Source organism: Symphalangus syndactylus, chromosome 2 (genome assembly GCF_028878055.3).
Source record: "Symphalangus syndactylus isolate Jambi chromosome 2, NHGRI_mSymSyn1-v2.1_pri, whole genome shotgun sequence".
Taxonomy (NCBI): Eukaryota; Metazoa; Chordata; class Mammalia; order Primates; family Hylobatidae; genus Symphalangus; species Symphalangus syndactylus.
The window spans coordinates 35,813,032-35,834,615 of NC_072424.2; the positions used below are offsets into that span (position 1 = coordinate 35,813,032).

General features: G+C 47.1%; 1 protein-coding gene across 2 annotated transcripts in view; it reads right to left on the reverse strand.

Moving 5' to 3' along the window:
- WBP1L (WW domain binding protein 1 like) overlaps positions 1–21,584 on the reverse strand; it is a 79,097-nt gene that overhangs the window by 31,631 nt on the left and 25,882 nt on the right. The window contains exon 1 of one of the 2 annotated variants that reach the window (XM_055250736.2): positions 13,284–13,497. The exons of the other annotated variant lie outside the window; for it this stretch is intronic. Within the exon in view, the coding sequence (XP_055106711.2) occupies positions 13,284–13,310 (27 nt within the window). The 5' untranslated portion in view covers positions 13,311–13,497. Of the gene's footprint in view, positions 1–13,283; positions 13,498–21,584 lie in introns of those variants that run through there. 2 annotated transcript variants of the gene reach the window in all.

Below are 21,584 nucleotides of genomic sequence, written 5' to 3' on the forward strand. Positions count from 1 at the left end.
GGGCAGATTACCTGATGTCAGGAGTTCAAGATCTGCCTGGCCACCATAGTGAAACCCCGTCTCTACAAAAATACAAAATTTAGCCAGGCATGATGGCAGGTGCCTGTAATCCCAGCTACTTGGGAGGCTGAGGCAGAAGAATCACTTGAACCTGGAGGCGGAGGCTGCAGTGACCTGAGATCATGCCATTGCACTCCAGCCTAGGCAACAGAGCAAGACTCTGTCCTCGCCCTAAAAAAAAAAAAGTGGGCTGGGTGCAGTGGGTCAGGCCTATAATCCCAGCACTTTGGGAGGCTGAAGTGGGAGGACTGCTTGAGCCCAGGAGTTTGAGACCAGCCTGGGCAAAAAAGCGTGACCTCATCTCTATTAAAAATTTAAAAAATTCGCCGGGCGTGGTGGCTCACGCCTGTAATCCCAGCACTTTGGGAGGCCAAGGCAGGCAGATCATGAGGTCAGGAGATCGAGACCATCCTGGCTAACACGGTGAAACCCGTCTCTACTAAAAATACAAAAAATTAGCCGGGCATGGTGGCGGGTGCCTGTAGTCCCAGCTACTCGGGAGGCTGAGGCAAGAGAATGGCGTGAACCCGGGAGGCGGAGCCTGCAGTGAGCCTAGATCATGCCACTACACTCCAGCCTGGGCGACAAAGTGAGACTCTGTCTCAAAAAAACAAAAAAAAATTTTTTTTTTTAATTAGCCAGGCATGATGGCAGACACCTGTAGTCTCAGCTACTTGGGAGGTTGAGGCAGGAGGATCACTTGAGCCCAGGAATTCAAGGTTGCAGTGAGCTGTTAACTGCACTCCAGCCTAGGCAACAGAGTGAGACCATGTCTCAAAAAAAAAAAAAAAGTGGAACTGACAATCAACATTTTAAAATGAGAGAAATTCATACAAAAATCTAGATTTCCAGTTTCTCTAGAAAAATAAGGACCACATTCACAAAGGGCCGTTAAGAGGCTGGGCAGAGACGTATATGGGCTCCAGCTTCTCCAGTCTACACAGTCTCATCCCCCGTCTCATCCCTACTGCCCAATAATCCCATTTGCTTGACTCAGTCATGTCACTGGCTGGCCCCTGCGGGCACCTGACTGTCACTTCCTGCTCTAAAGTTTAGTAGTAACCTTGAAGTTAAGGCAGGCTAAAGACACCTAAATACAAGCAGCAGACATCTGAATTCTCTACACTATGGCTCAAGCAGCATCTTAATTAAACACACGTCAAATAGGAACCTGGATAAAGAAGAGGGGCCCTTCTCCACTGCATGATGGGAACATCTGCGGATAATCTTTTTTTTTTTTTTTTTTTTTTTTTTTTCTGAGACGGAATCTTGCTCTGTCGCCCAGGCTAGAGTGCAGTGGCGCGATCTCGGCTCACTGCAAGCTCCACCTCCCGGGTTCACGCCATTCTCCTGCCTCAGCCTCCTGAGTAGCTGGGACTACAGGCGCCCGCCAACACGCCCGGCTAATTTTTTTTGTATTTTTAGTAGAGACGGGGTTTCACCGTGTTAGCCAGGATAGTCTCGATCTCCTGACCTCGTGATCCGCCCGCCTCGGCCTCCCAAAGTGCTGGGATTACAGGCTTGAGCCACCGCGCCCGGCCTACATCTGCGGATAATCTATAAAAATCTCCTACCACAACAGCATGGGGACGACAACCAGTTCTGCCCAGTGACTGTTGTGTATCAACCACTGACCTAGGTGTTTTTGCCTACATTACCTTTTTACAGGAAACAGGTTCAGAGTGATCATACAGCTGGGAAAAATTTCCAGGACCTAAAACCCAAAATTTAGTGGAAAGAATTTAAGGCTTAGGGTTACCCTAAACTTTCATGCTAGATGCTGACAGGCACAAAAATGACAGATAAGATATGAAATTTGCCTTGGAGGGTACTTTGTATTAACTAAGCTGTTAGGTTTAAAAAACCTAACAAACTTTTTTGTTTAAGTTTGTTTCAATTCTTTTTTTTTTTTTTTCTGAGACAGAGTCTCGCTCTATCGCCCAGGGTGGACTGCAGTGGCGCGATCTCGGCTCACTGCAAGCTCCGCCTCCCGGGTTCACGCCATTCTCCTGCCTCAGCCTCCCAAGTAGCTGGGACTACAGGCGCCCGCCACTGTGCCTGGCTAATTTTTTTGTATTTTTAGTAGAGACGGGGTTTCACCGTGTTAGCCAAGATGGTCTCGATCTCCTGACCTCGTGATCCGCCCACCTCGGCCTCCCAAAGTGCTGGGATTATAGGCGTGAGCCACCGCGCCCGGCCAAGTTTGTTTCAATTCTTGCTGCTGCAAAGCTTCCTGAAATATTCAAGTTCATCTTGTTCCTTCCTAAGTACAACCTAATCAATAGAATGTGTTCTTTATTTAATAATCCATAATGTGGCAAAGCCTCGGGGTAATCATTTCAAGCAGGGAAGATGCACAAACATGTAAATACGTGTATATAATTAATATACACAGTACACCTTTACATAGAGCTCTCGAACTTTTTTTTTTTTTTTTTTTGAGACAGTCTCACTCTGACTCCCAGGCTGGAGTGCAGTGGTGTGATCTCGGCTCACTGCCACCTCCAACTCCTGGGTTCAAGCAATTATCATGCCTCAGCCTCCTGAGTAGCTGAGACTACAGGCGCATGCCACCATGCCCAGCTAATTTTTGTGTTTTTGGTAGAGGCAGGGTTTCGCCATGTTGGCCAGGCTGATCTCGAACTCTTGACCTCAGGTGATCTACCCACCTCGGCCTCCCAAAGTGCTGGGATTACAGGTGTAAGCCACTGCACCCTGCCCTCTTGAGCTCTTCAAATCTCTTTTAAAAGTCAGCCTCTCATTTGAGCCTGCCAGCCAGCTGCCTGCAAGACACTCTGCAGTGAGACCCTTTTTAATGTGACCCTTTGTCCAAGGTAGAAGTAAACAGTTCCCCTGAACAGCTTAGAGAACTGTAAGCGGGCCAGGTTTGGTTGCTCACGCCTGTAATCCTAGCACTTTCGGAGGCCGAGGCGGGCAGATCACAAGGTCAGGAGTTCGAGACTAGCCTGACCAACATGGTGAAACCCCGTCTCTACTAAAATACAAAAATTAGCCAGGAGTGGTGGTGGGCGCCTGTAATCCCAGTTACTCAAGAGGCTGAAGCAGAAGAATCGCTTGAACCTGGGAGGTGGAGGTTACAGTGAGCCGAGATAGCGCCACTGCACTACAGCTTGGGCGACACAGCAAGACCCCATCTCAAAAAAATAAAAAAGAACTGCATGGGGCTGGTTGCAGTGGCTCACGCCTGTAATCCCAGCACTTTGGGAGGTGAGGTAGGAGGACTGCTTGAGCCCAGGAGTTGCCGGACCAGCCTAGGCAACATGGCAAGATTGTCTCTTCAAAATGTAAGAAATTAGCTGGGTATGGTGCCATGCACCTAAGGGCCTAGCTACTTGGGAGGCTGAGGTGGGATGATCGCTTGAGCCTGGGAAGTGGAGGCTGCAGTAAGTCATGATCATGCCACTGTGCTCCAACCTGGGTGACAGAGTTAGACTCTGTCTCAAAAGAAAAAAAAAAAAAAAAAGAACTGCAAGGGTCTCTGAAGAGGTGCTACTGCCCCCCTATCTTATAAAGAAATGACACGTAGACTGAGATTGAATATGGCAGAATTGGGACTGTCAAAACCCTGATCTTCTGATTTTGATTCCTTATCCTTTCTGTAACTGGGCTCTAGTTCAACAGTCTTTACTGTATCTTGAAAATAGCTCTTAGTCAAATAGAATACCCACTTCTTTGCCTCGAAAGAAGAAAGAGGTATAGTTTTCAAAAGGATCTGAAATATTAAAGGCACAAGTTAATTTGTTGCTGATGTGCTTGAGAAGAGATTCGCCACAGTTTCATTTGAGAAAGGCATATGCCACATCTCATTCCTCATTTTAAGCATAATTCTAAATTTAACCCCCCCTTTTTTTTCCTCAGCAGTTCCATCCCACTGCAGCAGACCTGCTGGGAGCAAAGAAGATCATAATGGGACTTGCCTTGTGTGGTTGTCTGTCTTGGGACCAGCACCAGAGATGTATTGCCAGCAAAAAGTTAAACACTGCTCAAGGGAACTGTTTACTTCTGACTCTGACAAGGGGTCACATTAACAAGGGTCTCACTGCAAACAGGCACAGGATAAAAGAAGTCTTCAGAATCCAGAGGCTGTGTCTCCAAAAGACAGAAAAACTTTAAAGAAACAAGAACTTGGCAGGGTGAGGTGGCTCACGCCTGTAATCCCAGCACTCTGGGAGGCCGAGGCGGGCGGATCACGAGGTCAGGAGGTTGAGACGATCCTGGCTAACACAGTGAAACCCCGTCTCTACTAAAAATACAAAAAATTAGCCGGGCGTGGTGGCGGGCGCCTGTAGTCCCAGCTACTCGGAGAGGCTGAGGCAGGAGAATGGCGTGAACCCGGGAGGCGGAGCTTGCAGTGAGCCGAATTGCGCCACTGCACTCCAGCCTGGGGGACAGTGCCAGACACCGTCTCAAAAAAAAAAAAAAAAAAGAAGAAGAAATATGGGCTGCTACTAAAATAAGTATGCCTAATTGTTCTTTAAGTTGTATGTATAAAGTCATTTGGGTACCACTGAGATCCTGTCCTCCTGGGGGGTGGTAATCCAGGTTATTTGAGTAAGAGATGAAACGTCAGTTCCATCCGACTTTTCAGATGGACTTGGTCATATCCATATTTCAGATGGGCTTGGTCATATCTACTGGCCCACAAAAAATGACTCTGTACCTGTCATTGATAAGACAGTACTTGGTGATTAAGGGGACAACCAATGTCAAAATTCTAAGTTTCTGGACAGATAATGAACACACATTGCTTAGAAGGCAGCAGGAAAGGTCTACCTATTTCCCCTTTATTAAAACAATATGGTATTTCTTCCCTCAGTCCTGTGACTCCTGCTTCCCAAGCAGAGTGGACTACTATGAATCTGTGGTTTCTACCCCAAGGTTTCTCCATCTTAGCCCTACTGACATTTGGAGTCAGGTAATTATTTGTCGTACGGGACTGAACTGTACATTGTAGGATGTTTAGCAACATCCCTGGCCTCTATTAACTAGATATGCCAGTAGCAACTTCCCACTCCCCTAGCTGTGACAGTTAACTATGTCCGGACACTGCCAAATGTCCCCTATGGGGGAAGGGCAAAACTGTCCCTAGTTTAGAGCCCCTGTTTTAGCCTAACTGCAGCACAGTATTTTGTACAGAACCGTGTTTTAGCCAGTCTTGTTCTCCGAGTACCTCACAGACTCCCCGCCACCACCCCGCTCTAAATTCCCCATAGGCAGGACTGATGTCAGTCTCACAAGCATACCTACCCTGGCCAAAAACCCTTCACAAAGTCCTGAACCTGGTGACCACTGAGTCAAGTAACCATAGGAGTTAGTTGTCCCTCATGCCTCTTAGCTACATAGTACAAGCAGCAGCATGAAGGGGTCCTCCAAAGCCTAAGGCAAGGCTGTGGGGTTGTGATTTTCGCATGACCAGTGCGAGAATGAACCGTGGCTCTCTGGCTGTGGCTCTCTCATCCTGGTTTACAGTAACCCAGCACAAGCCAAGCCTGGCCCATGAATCTGGAACCTTACACAGAGACGCAGGAATGACTGTACGTTCTATTCGTGCTGGCGGTCTGCCCCAGCCTGTCCTAACCTCCCTACAGCACTCCAGAACCACACCCAGAGGGGTGGGAGATCACAGGTATTCACACCACTGCCTGCCTAGTGGGTAACCAGGGATTTCAAACCCTCGATGGGAACCACAAGATCAATTGGACAGTATTTGAAACCATATCGAGACCATGCGTCACAGCTGGGAGATCCTTAAGTCTTGTGTGTTAAGCAAGAAAACCAAACAATAATAAATACTCTGGCCTCCTTGATGCAATGCCCGAGGAAACCGAAGTCTTATATGCAACACAGTCCCGGCAAACCCTGAGCCACTTTCAGGAAAAGAAGTCAGTGTGTCACACTCCAGCCATTCCCAAAGCCAAGTCTCCTTCCCTGCACTGCCCCTCCCCTCACAGGATTTTATCACCATTTCCAGAAACCAGCAATAGAAACCTCTTGTGAGGTCTGGGGTTCAAGTTCAGGTGAGCCCTGCCCAGAGAAACAATGGCTACAGAGGGGCACAGAAATGGCTCAGGCAGGTCCATTCTCAGGGCTCTTTCAACCCACTGTTGCTACAAATTAGCAAGAAATAAGAGTCAAGAAGCCCTAGGGAGGAAGAGGTAAGAAACTAGTATCTTACTAGTGCTAAGGAATTAGGGCAGAAGAACGGATTTCAAAGCATGTTTTTAAATAGCCCCAATGTATTCTGTTTTCCTGGACTAAAATTTACCTCTTCAAGGAAAAGGGGTGGGAGGGGGCGGGTCAAACTCATGGGCTATCACTGGAGGAAGTGACTGTTTTCTTTGGCTCTATCCTGGATAATGTTTCAAAATCAGCAGCCACAGTCCTCTTTTCCACTAAGTTACTGTCCAGTACACTGCTTTCTCTTTGCTCTGATAATAGAGATGCAATGAAAAACAAGCCACGTTCCTCGAAAAAAAAAAAAAAAAAAAAAAAAGCAGCTTCTTTCAACAGAGATGGTTGGGGGTTCAAAAATTAACCTGAGGCCAGGCACAGTTGCTCACACCTGTAATCCCAGCACTTTGAGAGGCTGTGGCAGGTGCATCACCTGAGGTCAGGAGTTTCAGACCAATCTGGCCAACATGGTGAAACTCCATCTTTCCTAAAAATAGAAAAATTAGCTGGGCATGGTGGCAGGTGCTATCAGCTACTTGGGAGGCTGAGGCACGAGAATTCCTTGAACCCGGGAGGCGGAAGTTGCAGTAAGCCAAGATGGCGCCACTGCACTCCAGTCTGGATGACAGAGCAAGAACAAGACTCTATCCCTCCCCCTAACCCCCCCCCCAAAAAAAAATTAACCTGAAAGGGCTTGCATAAGCACCACCTTTCTTACCTTTGGTGACAGTAGGGAAATGAGGTGTTCTGTGGAGCTGTCACAAGACTTTCACAAATCAGTTTAGATAAGGATTCTGGCTTCAACTTTTGGTAGCACAAACAAGTATCACCTTGGTGTTTGCTGCTATACACAGCTAGTTCCCTTCCAAGCAAGATCTTGCTTAATTTGTCCTCAACCTGGTGGAAAGAGGTTGGGCCCGAGGGTAACAGCAACTGGTAGTCAACATTCGGTCCTGTGCCATGCACAGAGCAGGCAGGGAGGAGGAGGGCTGCAGTGGACTGTGGATATGGGTACCAAGCCAGAGCAATGGGCAGGGGCAGACAGACACCAAGAAGACCTGCACTTCAGGCCCCTCCTGCCACACATTAGCCCTGGGTTCTGGAACAGATAACTTCTCCCTGGGTTTCAGTTTCCTTACAGCAAAAAGGAGATAAGACCTCCTCCCTCATGGGTGGCCGCTGTGGTGAAATAATAAATACCCCAAGTCAATGCTGGTCAACATTCAGCAGTTGAGGGGTTAAATTGGAAGCCGGCAATTCCCGGCAATTCCCGTCCTTCCCTCTCCGGCAATTCCCCTCCTTCCCTCTCCGCAGTCATGGCTCCCACCCTGCAACTTTAGCTGTCTATCACACAGCCTTCTCAGTGCTCTCCTTGTGAGACTCTAAAGCCACTTCCTATGCCCAGGGTGTAAGTACCATGCAACATTCTAGTTGCCTTGTCACATTCGGCATCAGCCCAGGGACCACCTCACCCTTTCAAAAATACAAACAGCCCCTTGGGCCGGAGTTGCCCCCTGTGCCTCTTTCCATGACAAATTCCAACCTGGAAAAGGGACCCTAAGAGGGTTTTGATGGGTATTATTCATTTCCAGTATCAGGGATCATCCCATCTCATTGGTGTGGACAACTTGGGGAACAATGGGTCTTTCCCACTGAGAAAGGCAATATTCCAAGGTGCAAGATGTAAAATTAGTATCTTAATGGATCTAGCCTGCATTCCATCAACTAGAACTTACCACCCACTGGTCCTTCCACACACCTAGCACCTACAGTGCAACAACTGATACTACTGGATTGGACTGTGGGAAGGGCCACCTGCAGAAGGGTTGCCTCTTCACACCTCTGAACTGCGGCATTCTATTCTTTTCTAATGTCATTTGCTACCACCTGCAGAATGTCCTCATTACCTGTGCACTTATTCTACTTTCCCTACCTGACTGTAAACCCCTTGAGGGCAGGGATGGAGTTTATACCTCTTTGTATCCACAACATGCTCTGGGTAGAACAGGTGCACAGGACTTTTCAGATGCTGAGTGTTACTCCTAAGAAACCTCCGGCATTACCCAATCAATACCTTCTGGATGAACATGAAATAGAATTCATTCAAATCATGACTAAGAACATTCTGTTGCAATACTGTTCTCCGAAAATTAGTAATTCCTTTGTTAAGTACACATAATGGAATTTCTCTTAACCAGAAAACGTATTTTCTGATCTTGTCAGATAATAAAGGGACAGCATGCCTAATTGTTTGTTATATCTAAAATTTGGTATATAGTGCTATACCCAAAAAGTTCAGCAGGTGACTATCTTCTTTTGAGCTCTGGCTCATCTAAGTACAAAAAGCATTTTTTTGGTCGACGCTGTAGCTTCCATGAGCTGTCTAACTGTCCCTTGCATGAAAGAACTAATACATCCCACAGTTTATCCACCCTTTACAGACACTGAAATCATGCCATGCTCATTATTAGAGAGAAGGGCCCTGAGGTCTTCCTCCTTCTTGGTATCCATAAAAGACACCCATACCTGGTGAACTAAGGTCCTTATCTTGCCCCAGGCAAATTCAATGCCAAGACTCAACAGATGAATGACAGTTTCCCTTGTCATCTGCAGGAGAAAACAAAAACAACTCTCCCAACCTGATCTGTCCGGAATGCTCTTTCCCCAACTCATGTGTCTGGTAAACTCTCCTACTCATCCTTCAAGAGTCAGATCAGATATCGGCTTCTCAGGAAAGCCTCTCCTAGCCTGATTCAGATACCTGCCCCCACGCTCTGCTCTCCCAGTCCCTGGACATTCCTCTGTTGTAGTCTCAGCATGCTGGCTTGTAATTATTTCCATGCCGCCCAGCTCTGGAAGACAGTCTCTCAAAGTCAGAAACACCTGGGGAACTTCACAGAAATGCATATTCTGGGGCCCTGGCCCAGACATAAAGAATCTACATTTTTTTTGGCCGGGCCTGGTGGCTCACATCTATAATCCCAACACTTTGGGAGGCCGAGGCGAGCAGACCACTTGAGGTCAGGAGTTTGAGACCAGCCTGGCCAGCCATGGTGAAACCCCATCTCTATTAAAAATATCCAAAAAATCATTTTCTACGGCCGCATAGCATTCCATGGTGTATATGTGCCAAACTTTCCCAATCCAGTCCATCGTTGTTGGACACCTGGGTTGGTTCCAACTCTTTGCCATTGTGAACAGTGCCGCAACAAACATACGTGTGCATGTGTCTCCACAGCAGCACGATTTATAGTCCTTTGGGCATATACCCAGCAATGGGATGGCTGGGTCAAATGGTATTTCCAGTTCTAGATCCCTGAGGAATCGCCACACCGACCTCCACAATGGCTGAACTAGTCTACAGTCCCACCAACAGTGTAAAAGTGTTCCCATCTCTCCACATCCTCTCCAGCACCTGTTGTCTCCTGATTTTTTAATGATGGCCATTCTAACTGGTGTGAGATGGTATCTCACTGTGGTTTTGATTCGCATTTCTCTGATGGCCAGTGATGAGGAGCATTTCTCCATGTGTTTTTTGGCTGCATAAATGTCTTCCTTTGAGAAGTGTCTGTTCATGTCCTCCGCCCACTTTTTGATGGGGTTGTTTGTTTCGTGTCCTTTGTAGGGACATGGATGAGGCTGGAAAACATCATTCTCGGTGGGCTATCGCAAGGACGAAGAACCAGGCACCGCATGTTCTCACTCATGGGTGGGAATTGAACAGTGAGAACTCGTGGACACAGGAAGGGGAGCGTCACGCTCTGGGGACTGTTGTGGGGTGGGGGGAGGGGGGAGGGACAGCATTGGGAGATACACCTAATGCTAAATGACAAGTTAATGGGTGCAGGAGGTCAACATGGCACATGGATACATATGTGACAGGCCTGCACATTGTGCACATGTACCCTAAAACCCTAAAGTATAATAAAAAAAAAAAAGTAAAAAAAAAAAAAAAAAAAATATATCCAAAAAATTAGCTGGGCACGGTGGCACATGCCTGTAGTCCCAGCTACCTGGGAGGCTGAGGCAGAAGAATGGCTTGAACCCGGGAGGCGGAGGTTGCAGTGAGCCAAGATCGCACCATTGCACTCCATCCTGGGTGACAAGAACGAGACTCAACAAGAATGATTTTTTTTTTTTTTTTTTGAAACGGAGTCTCGCTCTTGTCGCCCATGCTGGAGTGCAATGGTGGGGTCTCTCAGCTCACTGCAACCTTCGCCTCTTGGGTTTAAGCAATTCTCCTGCCTCAGCCTCTTGAAAAGCTGGGATTAAGGGGTAAGCAGCATTTTATCATCTACCCAGGCAGGCTAGAAAGAAACATGCCCCAAGGAGAACAATGCATTAATCATACTCTACTCTCAGACATTGAGCCACACAGTCTAGGTAGTGAGAAAAATCCAGGATTTGGGCAAGACTCAAGTTAAAAAACAGCAACAAAAATCTTCAATTACCCTTTCTCTAGACAATTGAGCAATGCTGGGCAAATGGCTTAACTTCTCTAAGCCTCAGCATGCACCTCTGTACAAACAGAATAATCCTACCACATAAGACACAGGATTAAGGGGAAAAAATAATCATATGGATTAAGGGAAAAAAATAAATCAAAGTACATACATATGTATGATAAAGATGAATTTTATGTGTGTTTGTGTGCATTATGTGTCATTTTTTCTTAAACAGAATTATCACCAAGTAATCTTTAGAAGGCTGGCTTCTACATGGCTCCAATAAAAAACATAGTTACACTGTCTGACACAAAATACTAGAAATATACAAAATATGTAACCAAAACTACTCCAAGATTGTACAGGCAAGGTTTGAGTCACAGAAGCCTAGGGCAGGAAGGGCCTTCAGAGGTCTTCTAAATTCTCCTTCCACCAGGCAACTGTTCAGACACAAGAGCTAAAGGTTCACCTGCTGTTGATCCTCTCAGATCCTCCCCACAACAACCATCCCAACCCTTCACTCTCCTTGAAGAGTTTAATGCTACCCACTGCTTCATTCTCTCACTACATGTCCAAGTAACTGGACACAAGCCCTCTCCCTCTTGCCACCTCAGTATTTAAGATTAACAGTGTCTTGGTAGAGTAAGAGGTGGCCTCCCAGCTGTACGTCACTGCACAATGGCAGTCACTGACTACAGATGCAAGAGCTCAGTCCCCTGGCTGTGGGCTCCTGCCCAGCACACCTGGCTCCTGTCAAGGTATCAGTCCCCTCGCTTCTCGTTTCCTGCACCCCTGCAGTGTTGCATCCTTTGGGAATGAGTAGATCAAAGTAAGAGTTATGTCTACTCTCTACCAGCCAAGGTGCTAACGTTCACATACATTCTTTCGTGGAATCCCTGTGTGACCTCAGAGATGAGGTTCAGAACAGTTAAGGGCCTGCCCAAGACCCCAGGGAAGCTGGGATATGAACGCAGGTCTTTCCAGCTCCCAGCCCACTCTTTCTACTCTGTTAGGCAGTTTTCACCCTCCCAGCCTGCTGACACAGCATGAGACGCTTCATCCAGCTTCATCCTATTTCCAACACTGCTTGAAATCCTCTCCAGGGCTCACTCTGCCCACAGGTTAAAAGGACAGCCTTTCTGGCTAGGCGCCGTGGCTCACGCCTGTAATCCTAGCACTTCGGGAGGCCGAGGTGGCCGGATCACCTGAGGTCAGGAGTTCGAGACCAGTCAGGCCAACATGGCTAAACCCCGTCTCTACTAAAAATACAAAACTTAGCCGGGTATAAGTGGCACATGCCTGTAGTCCCAGCTACTCAGGAGGCTGAGGCAGGAGAATTGCTTGAACACAGGAGACAGAAGTTGCAGTGAGGTGAGATAACGCCACTACACTCCAGCCCGGGCAACAGAGTGAGACTCCATCTCAAAAAAAAAAAAAAAAAAAAAAGGACAGCCTTTCTTGTGGGGGCAGAAGGGATGTTCAGAGTGGTCACCTCTGCCCATCAGCTGTGTCAATGCAACACTCTGAAGATAACAAGAGCTGTAATGGAATGTTTGGGACTTTTCAGAGCAGCTTCCTTTGAACAGAACTGTAGGCAACTCAAGGGAGAGTTGCCCACCTAGCACTTTTCTCAGAGTGAGGGCAACCAGTGGTCCCTAGCAGCTCCCCTCTAGGGCTTCTGCTGTGAGCTCATCTGTGGCTTTTCCTCACCCAGGAACAGGCAGCAGAGGGTGTGTGCTCCCTCCCCACCCCTTACAGCCAGCAGCTGCTGGTTACAGTTACACATTCCGATAGACATGCCTCTCAAACGAAGAGGGGGTGGGGGTGTCCGACTCTCAGAAGCCTTGGAACAAATAGTTGGCAACAGCTGTGTTCTCAGCAGACAGCAGTTGGTGGCTTGCTACTGTTCTCTCATTCCACACTGTTTTACCGGCTGGAATGAATGCAGTGCCCCCACTTCAAAGGGCGGCTCACCGAGCAATCAAGTCTCTGCCACAGGGGTCTTTTTGAAAAATTGGTCAGTAAGGCCAAAATGGGGTCAATTCCATACCCCTTCCCCTGAGGTGTCCGGGACGTCCCTGAGCTGCACAGCCCCAGGCATATGCTTGAAAGGAAGAAAGCCTTTCCTTTAAAAGAAGAACGGAGCCCTCACCCCACCCCCAACACAGAGTCCCTTCAGAACCAGAGGACTGTGAGGAAATCTCCACTAACTAGCCAAATCAAAATGGAGAAGGAATAAAAGGGGTTTGGAGCAAGAATCGCACTCTGCCTCTCCCCTTCCCCAGCCCCATTCTTCAGCTGTTTCTCCGTGAAGTTTCCAAAGCAGCTTTACAGTGTCTGATGGAAAATCAGAACTGGACAACCCTAGAGAAACCTCGGGGACGTAGAGGGTTAAGAACACGGTGGCTTTGAAAGTAAGAAGCAACTAGCAAACAAGAAGGGAGACTGGAAAGTTCTGTGTGGGAGCTGGCCTGGTCTAACCGAGAGGCATTTGCTAAAATAGTCCCTCCACCCAAAGCAGTAGTACAATAAACAAGCTCCCACCCCTTCTTCCCTTCCAAACCCGATCCGTGCAGAAACAATTACCTGTCTAAGACCCAAAAGGAAAGGCATCCTGCAAGAGCATCATCCACACTAACGTTGGAACAAAGGGCTCTTAAAAGTTAAGGTCTTGGAATGAGCATTGCCCCTGGTGGGCCTGTGTGCGCGGTGGTCCTGGTTCACCGGCCTTCTTTAGCAAAGCAGACAAAGTAAACAGAGTCCTGGGACGGAGCAGGCACACTGTCTCCTGCTCTCCTCGCTGCTACTCCCCCTGCCTGGCTCTGGCCCACCCCCACCTTCCCGTGACATATCTCAGACGCAGCAAAGCCGAAGCTGTCTGCCAAGGGGGAAATGACATCAGTTCAGGCGCAGCAGAAAAAACTTCAGACAGCTGCGCTGGAATACTGAGGAGGATGTGCTGCAGACCCCGATGCCCAGCCCTGTACCCACCTAGAGCCAGAGCCCACTGTGGGAGGATGGTGGGGGGCTGCAGATGGGAGCAGGCTGCTGCAACCCCTTGGCTCTAAGCAGGCTCGGGGGTACATAAATCAAGTCTCTAAAGCTGAAAAGAGGAACACTGCTCTGAATAAGGACTGACTTTGCAGCTCCTAGAGTATTGTTTCTCCTCCCTGGGAAAGAAAATCAAGTCCAGTGTCTGTCAGTTTCACAGAAAGTTTTCCACCCCCACCCCTGCCAGAGTCGGTGCTCAGTAAATAATAGGACATGAAGCCTGGCTGTCCCAACTTTCTCTAGGGAATGAGGCAATTCGCAGGGGGGGCTTGGAGAGGCACCTTTTCCCCAGCTAAGGTAGGACATGCTACCTTGGACACTGACCTTTCGAGCCCTCACTTCCACCAGAGAGTTTATATTTCATAAACAAACTGCGCAAGTACAGGTGCCAACATCTTTCCTCACTTGTCTTATAAAAGGTACAACAAGTCCCACCGCAGCCTCCAAGTTGCCAGAGAGGCAGATCATCTATATTTAAACCAACTCTTGGTTCGGAAAAGTTCACCACCCTAGGTTTGTCATGCTTTCTTCTCTAAGTTCAGCTCAGGGAGAAAAGAGTTCTCTAACGCAAGCTTTGCACAAGCAAGGGCCCTGGGGATGGTGTCCTGCTCTGACTTTCCCTAGTCGGTGGTGTAAGCCAAATCCCTTCTGGCTACCCTCCCTGAAACAGCAGGTCACAGCAGCTCTCCCTGGGCCTGAATCCTCTACCAAAGACAACACTCGCACAGCACAAAAGGTCCATGTTTGGGTTTGGATTTCCAGAAATGACTCAAGGAGAACAATCTTCAGAGGAGCTTTATAAATCCAAAGTTACTTTTTTTTTTTTTTTGAGATAGGGTCTCACTCTGTTACCCAGGCTGGAGTACAGTGGTGTGATGATCTTGGCTCACTGCAACCTCTGCCTTCCGGGCTCAAGCGATCCTCCCACCTCAGCCTCCCAAGGAGCTGGTACCACAGGCACATGCTACCATGTGCAGCTAATTTTTGTTTTTTTGTGTAGAGACGGGGTTTCACCGTGTGGCCCAGGCTGGTCTTGAACTCCTGGGCTCAAGTGATCTGCCCACTTCAGCCTCCTAAAGTGCTGGGATTACAAAAAGTTACTTTTCAATAACTTCCTCAGCTACAAATTAATTACACTGTCCAGGACTCAAAGCAAGTATATTTCATCTTTCCTTTCATTTTCTGCAACAATTTTCTTTCACGATACTTATCCAAGGCCTCCATGGTAGTGGCACTGTGCTGGGCATGATGCATGTAAGTCAGAAATGATTCTTGCAAATTAGTATCTATAACCCCCAACCTAGGACAATAAATTAGCAGCACATGACACGTACAGCACAGTGAGGTGCCAAAAGTACTGTTTGATCATTAGAATCCAGCCAGACACACAACGTGTTTACCGCAGGTCCCCACTGACGGTCAAGGTCACATCGACTTTCCTGACAAGAAAATGAATGTGCCAAACTGGCTGAGCCATTTCCTCGAGACTCACTGAAAGAATGGATCACAGCTTCATTGCTAGAAGAAAAGGTGGCTGATGTATAAAAGAAGTGGCTCCTGCTGCTGCTGGTGTTTGGGGACTGGGAAGCCATTTTTCAGCACATACATATTCTCAAGACATGGTCAGTCTATCCCAGGCCTTGTCGCCACTCTCACAACCAGGCCAAACTGCCATACGGACGAGGCTGGACATCAAGGCACAGCCGCCCAGGGAACAGCAATGAGGCTGCTTTCAACCCCTTCCTTTCACTTCCTCGGTTCCCTGGCAACCACTGAGAACCACAAAATACACGCAGCATTAACTTTGGCAATCAAACTGATGGAAACGGCATCCTCATCCCCTCATGGGCAATGTAATCTGCACTGATCTAACAAGACAGACTGGCACCTGAAATTCTCCAGAAAGAGTGCCATGGCATAAGTGTACCATTCATTCACTCACTCCATGCTCACTGAATGCCTACAGTGTGCCAGGCATTGTTCTAGGCACTGGGGATGCCACTATGACCAAAACACACAATAAACCTTGCTCTAATGGGCTATGGAGTGTTCCATATTTTTCTTCCTTCCTTTTTTTTTTGTTTTGTTTTTTAAGAGATAGGGTATTGTTCTGTCACCCTAGGCTCAAGTGATCCTCCTGCCTCACCCTCCTGAAAAGCTGGGACTACAGGCACACGCCACCACACTCAGCTAATTTTTTTTAACGTTTATATTTTGTAGAGACAGGGTCTCACTACATTGTCCACACTTGAACTCTTGCCCTCAAGTGATCCTCCTGCCTCAGCCTTTCAAACTGTTAAGATTACAGGCATGAGCCACTAAGCTTGGCCCCATAATTCTAAATAATATTCATCAGTGATGATCTCAGAAGAAGTGGAATTGCAACAAAATTACTAGAAATCCAAAAAAAAAACTTGTAAAAATACAACCTAAATGATCAAAATTGCATTATAGACTTCCTGATTTCCTAATGAATCACCCTTTTATGATGCTACCCAAGACAGTGTTTCTAATCAGCATTTGTCTATTTTTATCTTCTCACAGATTATAAATTCCTGTGTGCAAGGCAGCATTTAACCCAAGGCATTACACCTAGTACAATATAATATATTCTAAAAAAGTGACTGCTGACAACAGCTTCTTTCTTACTATCAACTTCTTGCCTACAGCCCCTCACTAACGTTCACTAAGCACTGAGATCTGAAGGGTAAGGAGAAAAAGAGGTTGAGTTGGCAAATTCAGGCATTCCCAGGAAAGTGAGTTCACTTTCTACCATGTTATACAAATATTACTACAACCTAGTGACAAAGTAGTCAGCTTTGCCATTTGAAAAGCAAGATGATCATTAACAATTTCTGCCAGCCTGAAAAAATGGGTTCTTCTATGTACGTGATCCAGCCTCATACATGATGAGCCAAAGGTAGGGTAAATCCTTCTTCAAATGACTTTAGTCATCCACTTGCCAATGCAGAATTAAATTCAATGCTGAATTCACCAACTTAAAAAAAAAAAGGAAGTCATACCAAATTAGAATTAAGCAGGATTATGTTGTCAAAATGTTGCAGGTTGGCTGGGCACCATGGCTCACGCCTGTAATCCTAGTACTTTGGGAGGCTGAGGTGGGCAGATTGCTTGAGCCCAGGAGTTAAAACCAGCTTGGGCAACATGGCAAAACCCCATCTCTACAAAAAATACAAAAATTAGCTGGGCGTGGTGGCACATGCCTGTTATCTCAGCTACTCGGGAGGCTGAGGTGGGGGGGACACTTGAGCCCAGGAGGGAGAGGTTGCAGTGAGCCAAGATCACACCACTGCACTCCAGCCTGAGCAACAGAACGAGACTCTGTCTCAAAAAAAAAGGGCCGGGCACGGTGGCTCATGCTTGTAATCCCAGCACTTTGGGAGGTCAAGGCAGGCAGATCACCTGAGGTCAGGAGTTCCAGACCAGCCTGACCGACATGGGGAATCCCCATCTCTACTAAAAATAGAAAAATTAGCTGAGCATGGTGACACACACCTGTAGTCCCAGCTACTCAGGAGGCTGAAGCAGGAGAATTACTTGAACCTGGGAGATGGAGGCTGTAGTGAGCTGAGATCGTGCCACTGTACTCCAGCCTGGGCCACAGGGCGAAACTGTCTCAAACGGGCGCGGTGGCACGCTTGTAATCCCAGCACTTTGGGAGGCAAAGGCAGGTGGATCACGAAGTCTGGAGATCAAGACCATCCTGGCTAACACGGTGAAACCCTGCGTCTACTAAAAATACAAAAAAGTAGCCAGAGTGGTGGCGGGCACCTGTAGTTCCAGCTACTCGTGAGCTGAGGCAGGAGAATGGAGTGAACCCAGGAGGCGGAGCTTGCAGTGAGCTGAGATTGTGCCACTGCACTCCAGCCTGGGCGACAGAGCGAGACTCCATCTCAAAAAAAAAAAAAAAATTTTTGCAGGTTAACAACTAAACTTATGGCCCCAAGCAGCATCTGAGATATCCTTCTACTGAGGCAGTCTCCTCCTCCGCAGTTCAGAGAACCCTCAGAGATAGTACTGCTGGAAATACTACCCTTTGGATTCAGATTAACTTTTTTTTTTTTTTTCTTGAGACAGAGTCTCGCTCTGTCACCCAGGCTGGCGTGTGGTGGCACGATCTTGGCTCACTGCAACCTCTGCCTCCCAGGTTCAAGCCATCCCCCTGCCTCAGACTCCCAAGTAGCTGGGACTACAAGTGTACGCCACCACTCCCAGCTAATTTTGTCTTTTTAGTAGAGATGGGGTTTCACCATGTTGGCCAGGCTAGTCTCGAACTCCTGACCTCAACCAAAGTGCTGGGATTACAGGCATGAGCCACCATGCCTGGCCTCAGATTAACTTTTTAAATTTTTATTTAAAATTTTTTCTGTTGTTATAGATGAGGGCTTCCTATGTTGCCCAAGCTGGTCTCGAACACTTGGCCTTGCCTCCTTATTAGCCAGGACATCAGGACTGAGCCACCATGCCTCCCTAAAACTTTATTTTAAATAAGGAGTCTTGCTATGTTGCTCAAGCTGGTCTCGAATTCCTGGCCTCAAGCAATCCTCCCACCTTAGCATCCTCAAATGCTGACATCACAGGCACGAACCACTGTGCCGTACCGGATTAATTTAAGACATACTGCAACAACGTATATGCTCACAGCTACCTGAATTCATTCTTTTACTGTAATAAATTTGTTTACATATCTTTTGGCAACATTTTTGTAGGCAGTCTATATAATCTTTAAATTCTGGGGTGGGGTAGGGGAGAGATAATCATTTGTTCAACCCTGACCGTGAGCCAGACTCCATGCTAAGAACTCTATCTAACCAACATCTCAAAGCCACAACAACCCTATGATGTGGCTATTACTATCCCTATTACTCAGTTACAGAAATGGAGGCAAATGGGGTTTATGTAACTTGCCCAAGGTCACACAGCTGGCTGTGAGACAGCAAGGATTTGAGTGAAGACTCTGGCTCCACAGGCTCTTTCCTTTATGATCACACAGGCATCAGATATTAGAATATCAGAAGTTACAAACAAGGAAAAAACAAACAGCAAAAAACAGAACTGAGGGTCAGGTGAATGTTAAGCAGACAGGCAGGTCCCTGGTCAGTGCTCTGGAACCCTGTTTATGAGACTGCCATGCACACTGGATATGATGGTAGTGTTCTGGAGTGTGAAGTCAGGGTCCTAGGGTCCTTCTGACCCACTTTGGAAAGCAAGGTTCTATGAGGTCAATGACTGGGAAAGCCCTAAAGTTCTCATCTGTTCCTAATGCACAACAGATCCACACACAAGGAATAGGCTACACAAGGAATAGGCTGGAGACCTTCCTAGGCCATGGCTCTTGGGAACCTGGTGAGCTGCTCCCACACCCATGTCATCTGGTCAACTGAGGCTGATGGCAACTAGGGCTGAAGGTCTGGGGGTATCTTATTTCACAATCAAGGGATCTGAAGAAAGAGAGTTTGTCAGAACAGGACAGTAACTGCCAGTCTTCTAGGGTAGGAGATAATCTCCAGGCGTAAGGCCATTTTATTTCCAGGAGCTTTGAGCAGAGGCTGCTGGGCAGACACAGAATGGATAAGATAAGAGATCTTTCTTATCTTTCTCCAGTTTGGACACACACCCATTTAAATGCCTTAGAGTTCTAACTCAAGAAAGGAGAGAATGAATACTAACTGAAACCTCAAACCAACATGAGTGTCACAATAAAAGTTAAACTGAGACATCTTCATGTCATGGGTGTGAGGCTAGGCATTAACAAAAGGATCCTGAAGTAATTATTTTGGGGAATGCAAGGGGATAAATCCCAAACCCAGAACTCTGCCAGGCAGAGACACTAAAGGTTGCTTAACTGCTAGAAACCAAGAACACTAGCTTTATCTATGTCCTGGGGCTGGACAAAGGTAGGCATGTAGCAGGCCTGCCGAGGCAAGAAAACACACACCTCTCCTGCTTCTGGGCAGGACAAGGCGTTTTACAAGTCACAGAGCTTATCTCTTCCACAAGGTATCCGTAAAAACCCATGGTGCTTTCCTACTACTGAGTCTTTCAGGAAAGAGAGCTAGCTAAATGGTTCTTAACACAGTATGTAATCCTTTGCTAAACATCAAATCATGTATTTCAGAGAGGGAAGATTCCGACAGTTGGTGACATCTCCTATTTCACACAGTGATGTCAGGTAACCCGTTCAAGGACACACACCTAATAGGCAGTGCAGCTAGAATCTCAACCAGGTCTGTATGACTCCAAAATGGCTTGGACACACATTGAGATAGGATTTTGATATTAATTGTCACTTCCCCTTTACTTGTGACCTGATATTTACAGTTGCATCCAGTCCACCCAGGATGTGCTGTGGGGATAACAAAGATGTACTATTGGATCAATCAGTCTTGCCCTGGAGGATTTATTTAGTTAGTTACACAGAAACAAACATACGCACTCTGTGATAAACATGGTGAGGCGGGGGACAAACACAGTGACACGAGGAGCTCAAAGAAGAGATGCTGGATGATCCTCTGAGCTTCCAGTAAAAAAAAAAAAGAAAAAAGAAAACAAAGAAGGGATGCTATTGAGGGATAGAATGGCCAAAGAAGGTTTTTGTTTTCAAAGAAAATTTTATCAAGAGATGGACACAGTGGTTCCCCAACACTTCAGAAGGCTGATGTGGGATGATCACTTGAGGCCAGGATTTCAAGACCAGCCTGAGCAACATAGGGAGACCCTGTTTCTACAAAAATTAAGAAATTAGCCAGGCATGGTGGCACACACCTTGTAGGTTCAGCTACTCAGTAGGCTGAGGCAGGAGGATCACTTGAGCCCAAGAGGTTGAGGTTGTAGTGAGCTGTGATTGTACCACTGCACTCTAGCCTGGGTATCAGAGTGAGACCTTTTCTCTTAAAAAAAAAAATGAGGCCAAGCGCGGTGGCCCAAGCCTGTGATCTCAGCACTTTGGGAGGCTGAGGCAGGCGGATCACGAGGTCAGGAAATCAAGACCATCCTGGCTAACATGATGAAACCCCATCTCTACTAAAAAATACAAAAAATTAGCCAGGCGTGGTGGCGGGCACCCATAGTCCCAGCTACTTGGGAGGCTGAGGCAGGAGAATGGCGTGAACCCGGGAGGCGGAGCTTTTAGTGAGCCGAGATCGCACCACTGCACTCCAGCCTGGGGGACAGAGTGAGATTCTATCTCAAAAAAAAAAAAAAAAAAAAAAAACTAATGCCAGGCGCAATGGCTCAAGCACTTTGGGAGGCCAAGGTGGATGGAACACCTGAGGTCAGGAGTTCAAGACCAGCCTGGCAAACATGGCAAAACCAGTCTCTACTAAAAATACAAAAATTAGCCAGGAATGGTGGCACATGCCTGTAATCTCAGCTACTTGGGAGGCTGAGGCAGGAGAATGAATCGCTTGAACCCAGGAGGCAGAGGTTGCAGTGAGCTGAGATCATGCCAGTGCATGTCAGCCTGGGCAACAGAGCAAGAATTCGTCTTAAAAAGCAAACAAACAAACAAACTAAAAAACCCCAAAGAGATGGATACTGAAATAATATGTAGGGTTTCAGTGGATAAAATGAGCACACTACGCAGAGCAGAGCATGAATAAAAGTATGGAAACAAGGACGCATGGGGCACACGTCCAAAGGCAGAAAAAGATGACGCAAAGATTAGTTGGGGGTAGAATGTCAAGGCCCTACACATGTACACATCTAATGAGTAAGTACCTTTGGCCAGCAGTTTTTCTTTCTGATGATTACAGTAGCAGCATGAATATCAAATATAGGAATTTCTATTTTAGTGGAGTATTTTAGGCCCTCGTT